This window comes from Gossypium hirsutum, chromosome D13, assembly GCF_007990345.1.
Source record: "Gossypium hirsutum isolate 1008001.06 chromosome D13, Gossypium_hirsutum_v2.1, whole genome shotgun sequence".
NCBI classification, from domain to species: Eukaryota; Viridiplantae; Streptophyta; class Magnoliopsida; order Malvales; family Malvaceae; genus Gossypium; species Gossypium hirsutum.
The window spans coordinates 32,235,707-32,252,804 of record NC_053449.1 but is presented as its reverse complement, the minus strand read 5'-3'; the positions used below and the strand labels follow the sequence as shown (position 1 = coordinate 32,252,804).

Below are 17,098 nucleotides of genomic sequence, written 5' to 3'. Positions count from 1 at the left end.
CACCCACTAGCTAAATCTTGGTCTAATTACATCTTTAGACCTCCCACTTAAAAAGACAACAACAAATAGGTGCTTTTAAAATTTAATCTCTAACTTTTATTTTACGCGATTAAACCCTTTTCATCGAATTAAACCTTCAAAAGATTAAATTTCCACACGAATTTTTCACACCTATAACTTAACATATAATAAACACTAAAAATAATATTAAAATATTTTTTTACTCGAATTTGTGGTCCCGAAATTATTATTCCGATTAGGGTCAAAACCGGATTGTTACAAAAGCAGAAGGGCATTGTCAGTATGAAGAAATATCCCATTTAGATTTAGCTTTGATTGGGCTTTAGAAAAAGAATTTGAAGATCAAGTTAAACAGGAATGGATTTCGACTGAGAAATGACTTACGGAAAAGCTAAAGGATCTAGGAAGAAAATTGAAGAGTTGGGCGAAGACCACCAATTGGAGATACACTAAACGAAGAGAAGAATTTAACATGAGATTAAAAAAGTTGAATGAGGAAGATCTGATGAGGCAAGATTGGCAAAAATTATGGAAGTAAAACTAGCGCTAAATATGGAAGCAAATAAAGAATAATTATATTGGGAGCAGCGAGCAAGAGCAAATTGGCTCCATATGGGTGATCGTAACACTTTCTTCTTTTACAAGTTTGCATCATTCTGAAGGAAGAGAAATACTATTAAAGGTTTGGAAGATGGGAATGGTAAGTGGCTCGCAGGAGAAAAAGAATTGAGTGAGTTGGCAACAAACTACTTTCGTGATCTTTTTACTTCAAAACAAGTGCAAAATTGCGAAAGATTGAGAGAGGAGATACGTCCATGCCTTACAGAAAGGAAAAATGAGAAGCTAAAGTCGAGGTTCAAGGAAGAGGAAGTGATGGAAGCTTTAAAATTAATGGCTCTCTTAAAAGCTTTAGGAAAGGACGGATAACCAATATTTTTTTATAAAAAAATGTTGGCATATTGTTGGGGAAGATGTCAAAAGTTTCTATCTAGAAGTATTAAATAGAGGCAAAGACATCAAGGAGATTAACAAAACCAACATTGTTCTCATTCCAAAAGTAGAGTTACCAAAAAATATGGGCCAATTTAGGCCTACTAGTCTATGCAATGTTATTTATAAAATAATTTCTAAAACAATGGTAAATAGATTCAGGAAAGTCCTTGATATTTGCATTGATGAATCACAAGAGGCTTTTATACCAGTAAGGTAAATCACTGACAATATTTTGGTTGCATACGAAATTCTACATTTGTTCAAGAAAAAACGAAAAAAATGAGGAAAGATTTTTCGCCCTAAAACTTGATCTGAGCAAGGCCTACAATATAGTGGAATGGATGTTTGTCGAAAATATGATGCGCTATTTAGGCTTTTGTGAAGAATGGATCACATTAGTGATGAGATGTGTTCACAGTATATCATACTTAGTAATATGGAATGGAGTTCAAGGGCAAGATTTCAAGCCTACAAGGGGCTAAGACAAGGAGATCCCCTTAGCCCTTAGTTGTTCTTAATATGCACAGAAGGTTTTTCGAAGTTATTGAACATCGCAGAAAGGGAAAAAAAGGATCGAAGGAGCAAAGATAGGAAGAGGAGGACCATCAATAAATCATTTATATTTTGTAGATGACAGCATTCTCTTTGGAAAAGCATCATTAGAAGGGGCAGAGGTAATGAAATTTGTAATAAAAGAGTATGAAGATTCATCAGGTCAGCTTGTGAATTTTTATAAATCTTTAATCTATTTTAGCAATAATACGAATGAGGGAGTTAAAAAGTAAAGTAGAGGAGATCTTGGGAGTCCGAATTGCAAATAACCCTGAGAAGTACCTTAGTCTTCCAACAATGGTTAGAAGACGAAAAACCAATGCTTTTGTTGAATTAAAAGAAAATTTTATGAGAAAATTTGAAAGTTGGAGCGTTCGAAATCTGTCTATAGGTGGAAAATAAGTATTTATTAAATCATTTTTACGAGCAATACCGATTTATACCATGCAGTGTTTCTTATTACCGGTATCTTTATGTCGTGAGTTAGAAAGTTTAATGAGCAAATTTTGGTGGCACAATTTGAAGACAAATAAAGGCATCCATTGGAATAATTGGTTGGATATGTGCATCCCGAAAATGTAAGGGGGGATGGGGTTTAGGGATTTAGCAAAGTTCAATTTAGCCCTGTTAGCAAAATAGGGCTGGAAACTAACAGTCAACCCAAACAGTTTATTGGCACAGGTTATGAGGGCTAAGTACTATCCTTATGGAGATTTTATGAACGCAAATTTAGGTGCTTACCCCTCTTATACCTGGCGCAGCATATGGGGAGCACGTACCCTTTTATAACAAGGGATGGTATGGAGACTCGGAAATGGAGAATCGGTTAACATTTGGAATGATGTATGGCTGCCAAAACTTGGAAACGGAAGAATTGAGGTTCATAACATCAATATAAATTTCCCAACAGTCTCTGATTTAAATAATAAGGAAGAAAACACCTGGAATTCTGAAGCTATCACAAGGCTGTTCAGTGAAGAACAAGCGGAACAAATAACATCAATTCCTCTAGTTGACAGCATGCAATCAGACAAACTAGTATAGAGAGGAGACAATTCGGGTAATTACACAGTAAAAAGTGGGTACAAATGGCAAATTACAAGTGGTCTACACCAGCTAGTAAATAATAATACAATACACGATGAAGCTACAAAAAATTATTTTACAACCTTATGGGGTCTCAAAATTCCTAGCAAGGTAAGAATAAATTTATGGAGAATCACTAATAATTTTCTACCCACTCTTAGCAACCTAAAAATGAGGAGATTAAGGACAAAGGCGAATTGCCCGATCTGCAAAGAGGAGGACGAAACAGTGGCCCACCGTTTCAGATATTGCAAGCTGACAAAACAAGTTCTCCAGGAGCTTGAGGTTACACTTTCAAACAGAAATACGGAAAATGATTGGAACAAATGGTTAGTAACGGAATTAGGCAACAAAAGTTCACAACTCTATGTTACTACAGCTGTAGCCTTTTGGGCAATTTGGTTTAGCAGAAACAAATTTATACATGAAGGCATTTTAAATAAAGCACAGGAAATAGCAAGTTTCGTTAGAAATTATACGATAGAGATATCACAAACAGAAGGAATCACAGAGTTTTTACAAAGGAATAAAAATGACACATGGAGACCCAGACCCCCGGAGGGAGATCAAGTCAAAGCCAACTTTGATGCATCTTTTCAGAAACTTTTAAAACGGGCAACAGGAGGGGTTATAATAAGAAACAACGAGGGTTTGTAATGGGAGCTTGTGAGCACCAATTGCAAAATGTACGGGATTCTACCACGGCCGAAGCATGGGCTTGTCTACAAGTGGTCACGTTCGCAGAGGAACTTGGTTTTCAAGCTATATGTGTTGAAGGAGATACTCTGACAGTGGTCAAAAAACTGAACGACGAACACAATGACAGGTCAGAGATAGCAAACATTATAAAAGAAATAAAAAATAGATATTCAAGATTTCGAAACATATTTTTTCAAAAAACTTTCCGATCAGCGAATGGGCCGGCACACGGAAGAGCATTTTATGGACAACAGTATGATTCTCCGATCTACTGGGTAGAGTAAGTTCCAATAAAGATCGAACACTTAATCGTCAAAGAACATGCAGGGTTTTCGTGAAGGATAAATAGTTTGGATTTCATTGTACCTGAGTCCGGAGGAATATAATAGGCTTCGATGAACTCAGGATCTTAGAGGGATTGTTGATTGAGAGAAGAGCCAACAAATTGTTTTTCTTAAAGATCAAGGCCATTCTGAAGGTTTTCTTTGATGCAAGAAAGGGAGTTATGTTTTCAAGGGTAATCCAAAGGGCTTTAATTTTTTTAATTTTCAAATTGATTTATTTTGTTTTCAAGATTTAGGGTGTGTTTGGTTCGCTGTATTGGATTAGAGGTGTAATAGCAAATCAACTGTTTGGTTGAATGTAATGGAATAGAGTCGTAATAGTAATCTTGTGTTTGGTTGAATGAAATAGAGGTGTAATAGCATAATGGAAAAAACTAAAATGACTAGAATACCCTTAGCATAAATTTGTTTTGGTAAATGATTATTGTTATTGTTATTTAAATTTTAATAAGATTAGTATTATCAATAATAAATATTTTAATCATATTTAAACATAATTATTATTAAATATATTTTAATTAAAATATATAATTGAATAAAATTCTTAATAATTAGCAGAAATTTGTTTTGGTAAATTATTATTGTTATTTAAATTTTAATAAGATTATTAATATCAATAATAAATAATTTAATCATATTTAAACATAATTATTATTAAATATATTATAATTAAAATATATAATTTAATAAAATTCTTAATAATTAATATTCTTATATGAATTTACTCAAATCATAATATATGATACTGTAAAATATAAATTAACACAATTATTACTAAATATATTATAATTAAAATATATAATTTAATAAAATTCTTAATAATTAATATTCTTATATGAATTTACTCAAATCATAATATATGATACTATAAATGAAAATTTGAAATAATTAATATTAAATATATTTAATTAAAATATATGATTTAATAAAATTTAAAATAATTATAACTAATAAATTATATTTTATGAATTTGTATAATTTAAAATAATAATTATTACATATAATTTAATAATTAATATTAAATTTCATAAAATTCTTGAAAATAAATTTTCTTATATGAATTTATACAATTTAAAATAATTAATATTAAATATAATTTAATAGTGATATATAATTTCATAAAATTCTTAATAATAAAATGTTCTTATATGAATTTACTAAAATCAATATATAACTTGAGAATTATATTCTGCATAAACATAATTAACTTATATTAAGAAAATGTTAGATGAAAATGAAATTGTACATCATAATCCATATGTTATATAGTTTTACAACATCAAAAAGTTTGAACATTGATATTTAATGGTGAGAAAGAAATCTTCTGACCCATTCCAATCGGGCAACAGAAGGTAAACTAAAGAAAACGATCATTTGAGTTGGATGATCGGGAATTTTACTCAAAGCATCATACCGCTGATCGTTGGTTAAACCTTCAATTGACCATAAGGCTGAATATAAATTTGAAGCTTTCTCTTCCATCTTTTGATGTTCTTCTGACTTCTGCTGAACTACCACCTCGGAGGCAATACTCCTACTGATTTGATCGCCAACGGCCTGGATTTTTTTCCCCAACAAAGTGGCAGCCTCATCAAATGAAGAATACACATTATCACGAGCATCAGATTTCTTCTTTCTCTTGTTTGAAGATGAGGAACCCCCTTGGTCTCTATCTCCTCGCGGATCTGTACCAGAAACATCCATGTCGTCTAAAGAGACGTCAGCTTCGCAGTCATAGAATGTGTTTCTCTCTTCATTCATATCTGTAGTACGTTCATCCTCAGCATGTATTTCTTCAAGAACATCAACAGTTGTTTGAGCGTCTTTCCCAGTCGCCCGATCTCTTGCGTATATGGCAGTAAGCTGGTTGTAGTAAGGGAAAGAACGATGTCTGAACTGAGAGGCTTCTTTGTGACTCTAAAAAAATGAGGAAATCATATTAGTTATAAGTTTTGTAAAAAAACAAATAAATACTTGAAATACATTTTACCTTTACATAGGATTCCCAAACTGCATCTTCAGCAACAACGAGCTGCCTATGCTCGTCCCAACCAAAACCGCTGTTATTTTGGCCATTAAGCATGTCGTAGACGACTGACCATTCCCTTTTTAGGCACCTAATCCGAGATTCAATATTTGGCTTCGCCTTCAACATTGCTCTTAGTAAAGCATTTTCTAGCATTTTTTCTAGCTCGTTCAAATAACCGGCCTTGAACCCGGTATCAGCATTAAATGTTCCTACATTGTGCAAATCCACCATGCAAGAAACCAATGCTACATCTTCTTCTGGAATCCATTTTCTTTTGCTTCCTTGAGAAGCTTGAGAAGAAGCATGTGATTGTGGAACACCTGACATAATTATCTTAAGAAAAAAAAACAAATTATCATGGCCTATGTTCAAAACACATGCTCTTGAAATCATACTCTTATCCCAATCTATATGCCTGTCCATGCATCACTCATTGCCAAATTTAGCACATCAAGATAAAGTTCACATAATAAACAGGGGATCACCAACCAGCATTCTTCCTCTAACAAAAAATAGTTATATTTCCATATAGACACAGATTTGCCAACTTCACATGATACTGAAATTTAATAAGAGAAATGGCCATTCTTTAAACCAATCATCCATCATTTTGATTATATTATAACAAAAGACCACTTATCACACACACAAAAAATTCCAAACACATGCTTTCAGTTGTTTCACGCTCTTAGGAGAATACCCTATTCAGTCTTGTTCGAATCTTGTCATCCGTAGAAAAATCAAAATCAACAATTAACACAAATAATCAGAAGATTGCAAGGCAGCAAAGAATTTTGAGCATTAGTGCCATTTATAAGCAATCCAGGCAGCAATTAACATAATCAATCATGGGACCGGAAAGCAAGAAAAAACAGAATAAGACGAACTCAACAACCATTCAGAAAATTTGCTCAGAGCTAAGATCTTTTAAGCTCTAATGCTTAGTTACCAATAACAAATTAAATCATTCCTATAGCCCCTGCCATAAAACTAAATTCTTAAATTCCCTTGCACTTAAAATAGGAGAATAAAGATTTAACAAGCAGATAGAACCATCATGATCTAGCAGCTTAAAGATAAAATAGAAATTTGAGAACAATCTAAAAAATGACATTCGCATCAAGCAATTAGATCAAAACAAGAATTAAGCAAAAAAAAATAAACAAAACCCATTAAAACTAACAAAATCAAGCATACCCAGATCAATAGTGGTATAAAAAACGAATGCATCAATGTGCATGATAGAATTAGGAAAAGTTAAGAGATGGAAGAATAAACTTCTACTGGTTTGAAAAAGGAGTGGAGAAATAGTGGGGATTTTACATATAAAATATAAATAAAACTTTAAACTGAAGGCAGCAAATTTTGACATCTAAGCTAAGGGATCAAAGATTAGATCCATTTTGTCCACTGCTTCACAGAAACATTCATGCAATGCATGTATATCTACCCCTTCCTACACCAAAAACCATATATGCTAAAATGCCAGTAAAGTCTAATCGCCTCTTTCTTTATCTCTATTTATCATATTTAAAAGATTTAATCAGGAATAAGCAAAAATCAATGAAATTAATTAATAATCCTAGCACTGTATCTTCCTGTGCTAAATGATCAAGAAAATAATAAAAAAGGGATTCAATGATAACAGAGACAGAGATAACAAATCTAAATTTCAATAATATACATGCACAACAGTTGAAGATAAACATGCAATCGGGGAAACTAACCTGTAATGAGCAACTCGGGGCAAAGTGCAATGAAGAAGAACCTGTATATTGATAAGAGAGCACAAAAACATGGTTAGGCTTATTTGATAAGAGAGCATCAGTCACTTAACAGCATGTATATTGAAGAAATACACCAGAAAAAAGCATGAAGAAAATACCAATAAACAGGAAGGACTTAAACTTAAACGTATTTTCCAACTGACAAATAAACCTCATTCATTTAAAGGATCATAACCTTTTTGGAACCCAAAATTTTAGAAAAGTAGCTGTTAAAGAGGGTGATAATCCAAGCAAAAAGGAAAGTATTTATCATACACCAGTATATATGTACTCAGAAATAACATTCACAAGCTACATAACCATGTATGTTCAAATAGAGAAAGTATTTGCCCATTGATTTCATGGATTCGGAAGAGACCAACCAATTCGGCTAATGAAATTCATATTATGTACATTCAAGCAAGAAATGTATATCAGATAAAAGAAGCTCTTAGGGGCCCCTTTAATATTTTTTTTGATCCATTTGTAGTATAAAGTTCAATTCCTAATTTTCTTTTGTTCGTACATATGAAAGCTCATTCAGCTTGGCTATACACATGCAGCTATCTAATTTTTAATTACTTGGACCTCAATAATCTCATAAATTATATTTTCAATAAACTGTGTCCTGCACAGAATCAACTTACCAAAAAATTTGGGCAATTACTCTTCAAAACGTCTCAACCAATGTCTCTTCAAGGAGATCAGTTTCATCAATTGTGTCAAAGTTGAACTTCACCTAAAAACAGATGTAGGTTCCCAAGAATAAACACAATAGCAACCTGCAACATCTAATTAACCAAATAGAATGCACAAAATGCATACCAGTACTGTATGTTGGACATTGTATTTGTTCTTGCAACATTCACGGTTCTCAGAAGGTGTTGGCATGAACTCTGATATCCCTTGTGTGACCTAAAGGACACAAGATTACAAAGTGAAAGTAAAAAATTAATGTCCACCTTTCCAGGGGAATCTCAGTAGCATCAAAAAAGCATCAGAGGAAAATTGGTCTAATCAAACTAGCAAATCACCCTCACTTTTGTGTTACATTTGCTCAATAAGATTCGAGTTACAAACTCCAAATTGGAGTCTCATCCACTAGAACAGTCTAAACACAAAAGTTGAAGAAGTGAATGCACTAACAAGGCAGTAACCTTTACATTTCAGTAGCAGTAACCTGGAAACCCACTACTTGAGAGCAATCAAAAGAGTGACAGAGAGAAAAATAAAAGAAAAAGGTCGACTGGTTGAGAAGGCCAATCGAAAGAGTGACAGAGAAGTTGTAAAGAAAAAGAAAAGAAGGTAGAAGGTAGAAGGAAATCAGTTGAAACTTGAGCAAATGGGCAGAAGGTAGAAGGAAGGAAGACAATGGGGAAGCCAATCGGGAGGGTAAAACAGGGAGGGTAAAGGATGCAGCACCTGATCTGAGCAAATGGAATGTATTACAAATCGTAATAGCATAACCATGAACCAAACAACGACATAGAGGAGTCTTAAGTGGGGCCCACCGATTAGTTTTAACCATGAACCAAACATGGCGTTAATTTTTAGTTTTAAGGTACAGCGCTAGTGTTTTAGTTTCCTAGTGCACCGCCCGTTTCATTCATTTCTTTGAATGACATGTGTCATTGATGTGAAAGGGTGGGAGGAGTAGTGTTTTCTTAGGGTCTCTTGTTTAGACCTGTCCATGGGTCGGGCCGGGCCCACAAAAATTTTCAGCCTGTTTACTAGGCCCGAGCCCGGCCCGGCCCGAAATATGGGCCTGAGATTTTTCCCAGGCCCGGCTCAAAATATGGGCCCGAGCCCGGCCCGGCTCGGCCCGTTTTTAATTAAAATTAAAATTATTTTTTAAATAAAATTAAAACTAATTTTTATTAAAATTAATTGTTAGTAAAATTATCAAATTATTAATTGTTAATTGTATTAATTGTTGTAATAAAATCTAACATTTGATTAGTAAATTTATCAAATTATTAATTGTATTAATTGTATTAATTGTTGTAACAAAATCTAACATTTGATTAGTAAAACAAACTTGATGTTTTATTATTATTATTATTTTGTAACACTAGTCAAGGAAATGAAAGTAAATAAACTTAAAATAAAAAAACTATTATATTTTAAAAATAAAAAATATATATTTAATATTTTTCGGGCCGGGCCGGGCAGGGCCCAAGCCAAAAAAATCTTTCTCGAGGCCTGGGCCATTTTTTAAACGGGCCTAAAATTTTGCCCAAGCCCATATTTCGGGCCTATATTTTTACCCAAACCCTCCCATATTTTAGGTGGGCCATCGGCCCGGCCCATGGACAGGTCTACTCTTGTTTTGTTTTCCTTTTGGTTTTCCCCATTTTTATGCATTGGTTAATCTTGCTTCAAAAGAAAAATGACATTACAAAAATTGGCAAAATAATCATTTTCCAAATGTAATTATTTTTATCGTTAGATTAGTGATTTGTACTTTTAAAATTTAAAGATTAAGGGTCAGTTTTTCGTTGCTTTTGAAAATTACTTTTGAAAAGTGTTGAGAGAAAGTGCTTTTAAGAAGTATTTTTGAGAAATTTGAGTGTTTGGTATTGCTGTCAAAAAGTGCTTTTGAAGAATAAAATGTTTATTTTAGACATGGTATTATAAAGTAATAAATATGTATTTAAATAATGTTTAAATTAATTAATAGTATGATATTTTAGCAAAAATATAAACAAATAATTTATTATAACTTATTGTTAATATTTTAATATATAATATTAATTTTAAATATTTTTAAGTAATTAATATTAATTATTTATTAAATTTAATTAGAATATATAAACTATATTTAAATATTTAAATATAATAATTAAATATTTGTAATTAGATATTGACACAATTATATCATTTTAAAAATTATTTTTTATTTTTAATTAATGCCTTTAACACATTTGTATTATTTTATTTTAAAATGTATTTGAATATATAACTCATCTTAGATATTAACATAACATAAAAAATATAAACCTAACAAATTAAAATATTACATATATTTGGATTAAAGTTTTAAAAAGGGATAATATTTATATATCAAATATAAATATTAAAAATTTTACAGTAGCATTTACAATTTAAAGTGAATTCATTAAACTAGAAGCTATAATATCTCTTGTTAATTCCATTTCAAAACCACTTGAATTGTTTGATTCACTGTCATCATCACTATCATCGTCGTCGTCGTCATCATCATCATTTTCTTGACCATGCGTATTTTCTGAATCAATATTATTCTCATATGCCCAATTAATATCTTCGTATTCCATAAAATCTGCATCATTTCGGCTGACATGTTTTCGGATAAAATTGTGTATCGTCATTGTAGCAACAACGATCATCGTTTGCTTTTCAAAACTATAACTTGGCATATCCTTTAAAATGGCCCATTTTTTTTTCAAAACACCAAAAGTTCGTTCAATCACACTACGTAATGATGAATGTGAATGATTGAATATCTCTTCTTTACCAGATATCGGTCTACCTCTACGGAAGTCAGGTAAATGATATCGCTGACCTCTATATGGTCCAAGATAACCTTTCATTTGAGGATATCCAGAATCAACAAGATAATATTTTCCTACAAGTCATAATATAACAAACAATTAATTCAAGAATTCTTTTAATAAAAATTATCAATTAAAGAACTTATATTTTATTATTTAAAAAATCACATATAAATAAAATATCTAACCATTTGGAGGGTGCGGAAATTTGTATTTTGGATCTCGAATTGCATCAAGAAATATTCTAGTGTCATGTGCCGGTCCTTCCCATCCAGCCATGACAAATGTGAAACACATATTAAAATCACATACTGCCATAACATTTTGAGTCGGGATACCTTTTCTTCCAATATAGGGAATTTGTTCATTTGGTGGAAGAATAGCCGCAATGTAAGTACCATCAATTGCACCTATGCAATCCTGAACAAATAATCATATTAATCTCGTACATATTTTTAGTCGACCAAATATATTAAAATATAATAATATAAAATTAAATTTTAACATTAAAATGCGGCATATATCTAGAACCATTACGTATTTGTTCGGGTATTGAGCTAAAAAAAGGATCTTCGGGTGCAATTAGATCAGTGGCCATCCTTGAAACTTTCTCAAGCACAACTGCAAAGTGTCGACTTATTGTTGATCCAGACCTTTGAAATCTTTCTCGACATTGGGAAACTTTTGCACCGGTGCCCAAGATGTATAAAAAATTCCCAACATTTCAGTAGAAGATATGTTTCTTGAAGTTTGCAAGTTGTATCTTGTCTCCAAAACTCTCAGCAAACTTGTGAATACCATTTTAGACATCCTAAAATTAATCATACAACGTGATTCGTGACCGTCAAGGATCTCTCGGATCCATGTCTCGCCTGACTGTTTTGAATCCATGCATGGTTGCCTCAATATATACTTCTCGTAATATAATTGCACGGAAGAAGATGCAACAACAAATAATCGGTTAAAACATTCCATGTGTTGTAAAATCTCTTTCTTTTCCCTTTCATCGTCACTTTCATCACCGCTATAATCCTCAACTATACTCATCACCTGTGAATAAATTTTATATCCAAAATCACATATAAAAAAACTATTGATAAAACTAATTTAGTAAAAAATAAGTAGAATATAAATTCAATATCTAAAGACCAAACATAAACAACTTTTAATAAAATAGATTACACATAAATAAGTAGAACATAAATTCAATATCCAAAAACCAAACATAAATAACTATTGATAAAACTAGTTTAGCATTGTTGTTTAGTCACATAATAGATATCTTTGAACCCTAAAAGATCAGAAAATTTTCAACTATCCTCCATTTCCGTCTTAAGCCACAAAGCTCTAATCTTGGGATTAATTGATAAAAACATAATTCGCTTGTCCTTATTGAGCGATAATCTATGTGCGAAAAAGTATAGCGGACTAGCTTCTGGAACTTCTTCCGACATGCTATCAAGCATTTTGACTGTCTGTGGAATACCAAATGGATCCATAACATGAGTCAAACTAGATGTGGCTTGACTCATACTGTCAGCTGCATTGCATAATTTTTCTATTTGACTAAACAATCTTGCAGCCCCTCCAATTTACTTTGAGGATTTCTTTCTTTCAGTTTTAAAATGTGAACTTGACATCTCAGAGTTTTTTTCTTTTTTGACTATTTCCATCAATTTGAACATCATTTGAAATGTGAACATCATTTAAAAAGTGAACATCATTTCTCATATTTTTTTCTTCATTCTCTTCAGGTATTTCGTTGTTAACATTCTCAAAAAAATCACTAAGGAGTGTACTAGAAGAAGGTACCCATGCTTTATCACCTGTTGCAACTATCCCCATGAACATTTGGTCCAACTTCCCTTCGAATTCAGGATCAATGCCCGATGTTCTAAATTTTTTTGCTTCAGGCGCAACCTACATATAAAATGATAGTTTAATAACAATAATTATCAATAACATCATAAATAAGAAAAAAAATATTTAGAATTATTAATGTACTCGGAGCCGACTCTCCCACCATTCATCTGATACATCAACGGTTCTTTTTATAGGATTCCACCCTAAACCAGTATCTTCGCCTTTAAGTTTCTTCCAAGCTTTCCATTCTTTTTTTAGGGCATCCCACCTATTTTTAAGTCGTCTTTGTGAAAAACCTTTGCCCGTTTCTTTCTCAAAGTTGGTCATTATTTTCAACCATCCATCTCTTGTGAAATGAGTACCAAGCCTATTGCCTTTCAATATCTCTTTAATACAAATATCACAAAATATTTATGTCAATCTCTTATCCCACATTGCTTTTACTTTTTTATCACTAACTTCAACCACTGAAGTATCTATTGTGTATACGAACAGATTCGTTTCAGCCAGTAAAGCAATCAAGAAAATCAAATGTCACATAAGTATATATGTTTACATGTGTATCAAAATTTTAACTATATACATGAACAAATAATAGTAATAATGATAATAATGAAGTAATCCAAGAAATTGATTAACATGGTAAAATGATATAACTTTATCATTACCATCATTAAAAAATGAAAAAAATCACGAGAATTAAAGGCTAAAATTACTCTTGATGAACATGTATAGGCACAAGTTTTTAATTAATATTTATGTAATTAAAAATAGTCCTTTTAAGATGATTATTAATTATTATTATTGCTACTGACAAAATTTTCTATATATTTGTGAGATTTTAGTCCCTTTGTTTCATTCAAGAAAATCAACTTAGTCAAAAGATCGACAAGTCAACGGAAAAACGGTAACTTTTTCTGTAAAGACGTTTTACATTCTTTCCTTCTCCCACGCCTCCTCTTCCATTCTCTCATTCTCTTCGATAACTTTTTCTCCCCCATCTTTGATATCTTCTTCTTTTTCTTTTTTCCCCCTTCTTTTACCTAATTGCTTCCCAGATGTCTCTTCAGATTGCTTGGGACTTAGCTCAAATTTGGCGAATAAATTTGTGTCACGGCCTAAACCCTAGTTTGCTCTTTCCTCTTTTAACTTTCCAAGATTTTTCATGTGTATGTTTGTGGAATTTATTAATATATAGAAATAGAGAAGTGAAAACTGAAAAGAAAAGTTGGATTTAATCTATTTATGGCTTGCTGCTCTAGATTCAAGATTAATGAAATTATTGCAGATTTGAAATTTGTAACTCTATGCTCTGTTTGTTTGGTTGGAAATTGTAGGATTAGGTATTTTAAATTCGAAGCTGTGATGAGATTGATCTTTGCTTTGAGTATAATTGGAGCTATACTTATGAGTTTGTAACCTAGGAATGGAACCAAACACTGTAAAATGCATGTGCTTAGAGAAATGTTGGATGTGGAGTGAATGATGAAGATGATGAAATGTAGAATGTAGTTAAATTATCTTCTAGTAAGGTTTAATACTGAATTTTAAGTAAAAATGCATGCATAGAGATAATGTTTTGGATTGTTTATTACTTAGCTTCAGGATGGAGACGTTTTAGATTCAGGAATAATGAAATTGTTGTAGACTGCAATTTGTAACTTTATGCTCTGTTGGCTTGGAAATCTCAGAATAAGATAATTTAAATTTATAGCTATGATGAGATTGATCTCTGTTTTGAGTTTAATTGGAGCTATATTTATGAATTTGTAACCTAAGGGGAAGGAAACTGAGGAATGAAAGGGAATGGAATGGAATCAACATTGTGAAATGCATGTGCTTAGAGAATTGTTGGATGTGGTTCGAATAATGAAGATGATGAAATGTAGAGTTTAGTTGAATTATCTTCTAGTAGAGGTTTAATACTGAGTTTCAAGTAAAAGTGCATGCGTAGAAATAATGTTTTGTATCATTTATTACTTAGCTTCCGGATTAATGAAATTATTGTAGATTTGCAATTCGTAACTTTATGATCCGTTTGTTTTCTTGCAAATCGTATAATAAGGTATTTTAAATTCGAAGCTATGATGAGATTGACTTGACTTTAATTGGAGATATACTTAATGAATTTGTAACCTAGATGGAAGGGAACTAAGGAAATAGAATGGAATCAACATTGTAAAATGCATCTTCCAGAGAAATGTTGCATGTGGATTGAATAGTGAAGATGATGAAATGTAGAATGTAGTTGAATTGTGTTTTGTTATAACAGAGGTTTAATACTGAATTTTAAGTAAAAGTGCACGCGTAGATATGAGGTTTTGTTTCCTTTGTGAAGGTTTGTGCTTTACCACCTTGATTGGTCTGTTGTTATACAAGAACTCAAATATTGCATTAAGGGATTGCTGTATTTGGTAGGAGTGGTAGAACATCGAATTCGGATTTTCAGAACTGATGGATACGGATCGAGAGAGACACAGAGCCAGAGAAACAGGTTTTCTATTTTAACTCTATGTTTTTAGTTTTTGTTAGGATGAATGCATGGATTACAACCCCCCAAATAAATAAAGCATGCCAAAACAAAGAAAGGGTTAAATTTCAGTTTGAGTTTTGATTCCAGAAACCCTATGCTAACATCATTTGTTTTGACCATTATCTTAGCAGTCAATACCATCTGTTTCATCATGCATAAAAGTTTAGGTAACAAAACTCATCCTATGAAAAAAAAGATAAACTCACCGGTGGTGGAGAAGAGGAACAAAGCACCAGCAGAGGAACAAAGAACCAGCACTAGCAGAGGATCAAAGAAGCAGCAGAGGAACAAAGAACCAGCGATGAGAGAAGAGATGAGAGCAAAGAACCAGTTTGTGTGTGTGGCTAAAAAAGTAAAAGAGCAGCTTAGAAGAACTTTTTGGCTGAAAAAGCTAAAAATTTCTACTTTTTCATTTGCCCAAAAGCACTTCAAAGAAGTTAAAAATTTGACCCTAAATGAAGTGTGTTCTTCATTATTTTTCACCTAAAAGCACTTTTATATGTAAAAGTGCTTTTCAACCGCCCAGAAGAACGGGGCCTAATTCAATAAGAAAATTTAAATTTAAATTTAAATTTAAATTTTTTTGGTCGAATCAAGTATTTAAATTTTATTCTGCAAGTTAATCCTATAGTTATATCTGTTAAGAAAATAATCATCTCAGTCAATCAAAAAATATTTATATTAATATTAAATAAAATAAAATAAAATAAAATATCCCACCCCACCGTCCCTCTCTCTTTCCCTCTTTCACAGGTACCAAGCAACTTGAAATAAAGAAACATTTTATACTCAGTTCGTTCCCATTAAGTTTTGTAACGATAATAATGCAAGCCAATGTAGGATTATGAAAAGAAACATGACAAAGTAGGAAACTTTGTTCACAGTTAAGCTTAAGCCATAATAATTTACAAGAAAGTCGTTTAGATACAAAAACCTGTACGCTTTTTACAGGTGAGACTAAATTGAAAAAGATAAAAATAAAAATAGTTGTAATTCCTAACCTGTTTTAATTTCTGTACTTAACTGTGCTCAGCTTCTCTTTCGTACAAAACGGGAGCTGAATCAATATTTTCAATGGTATTGGTGCAGGAGCCATGAGGAAGAAGAGGAGAATTTGGAAGCCGACGGTAGGGGGAGGGGGAGGGGGAGGGGGAAGGGGAACGGTGGGGGAGAGGAGAGGGACGGCGGTGTGGAGGGGGTATTTTCTATTTTATTTAATATTAACTGTATATGGATATATATTTTTATTGTATAATTATTTAATTATAATTTGAAAGACTTTAATTTACAATTTGACTCGATTTTCTATTTTGGTATTTAAACTTATTTTTTTCCAAATTAGTACTTAAAGTATTTTCATTTCTCAATTTGATCTCTAAAGTATGTCAAGAGGTGCTCATGGGTTGGGCTGAGCCCAATTAAAAATTTAGGCTCGGCTCGAAAAATAAGCTTAAAATTTTGTCCAAACTTAACGCAGATAAAAATGCTAAAACTCAAGCCCGGCTTGGCCCACCCATATTAATTTTTTATATTTTTACATGATTTTTAAATATCTATAATCTATCAAAAATACTAAAAACAACAACATAAATATTTCCCAACAAATTGAAAATAAATTTTAAAAAAATATGTATACTTAAATAATACTAAACTAGATGCAACTTAACAAACCAATACCT

The 17,098-nt window shown here is 32.0% G+C and overlaps 1 protein-coding gene and 1 long non-coding RNA gene across 7 annotated transcripts; one reads left to right on the top strand and one right to left on the bottom strand.

Annotated features, from left to right (window-relative positions):
• Positions 1 to 10,489: 10,489 nt before the first annotated feature.
• On the bottom strand, positions 10,490 to 16,635 carry LOC107920659 (serine/threonine-protein kinase rio2-like). Of its 5 annotated transcripts, none has more exons than XR_001690718.2 (5): positions 15,626 to 16,414; positions 12,850 to 12,943; positions 11,561 to 12,073; positions 11,212 to 11,443; positions 10,490 to 11,097 (listed from the first exon to the last, which is right to left on the bottom strand). XR_001690718.2 is itself a non-coding variant. In XM_041108834.1 (5 exons), exons 4-5 carry the CDS (start codon positions 11,339 to 11,341, stop codon positions 10,595 to 10,597), a joined length of 633 nt encoding a protein of 210 aa, XP_040964768.1. In that variant the 5' UTR covers positions 11,342 to 11,443; positions 11,561 to 12,073; positions 12,850 to 12,943; positions 16,421 to 16,626; the 3' UTR covers positions 10,533 to 10,594. The 5 variants fall into 5 exon arrangements, 4 of the variants coding, with proteins under 4 accessions (XP_040964768.1, XP_040964767.1, XP_040964766.1 ...); XM_041108834.1 differs by lacking the exon at positions 15,626 to 16,414 and adding an exon at positions 16,421 to 16,626 and having other exon boundaries at positions 10,533 to 11,097; XM_041108833.1 differs by lacking the exon at positions 12,850 to 12,943 and having other exon boundaries at positions 10,547 to 11,097; positions 15,626 to 15,780.
• LOC107920658 (uncharacterized) lies at positions 13,800 to 15,991 on the top strand. Of its 2 annotated transcripts, none has more exons than XR_005922816.1 (2): positions 13,800 to 15,380; positions 15,551 to 15,991. It is a non-coding gene; the product is annotated as an uncharacterized lncRNA (long non-coding RNA). The 2 variants fall into 2 exon arrangements; XR_001690717.2 differs by having other exon boundaries at positions 15,548 to 15,991.
• Positions 16,636 to 17,098: the final 463 nt, after the last annotated feature.

Excerpts from the sequence above, each read along its gene's own strand:
- LOC107920659 (XM_041108832.1), bottom strand. The coding sequence starts at position 11,341 with ATGGCAGTATGTGATTTTAATATGTGTTTCACATTTGTCATGGCTGGA. Across the intron at positions 11,098-11,211 it reads ATTTCCGCACCCTCCAAATG|GAAAATATTATCTTGTTGAT; the intron begins GTTAGATATTTT and ends TATGACTTGTAG.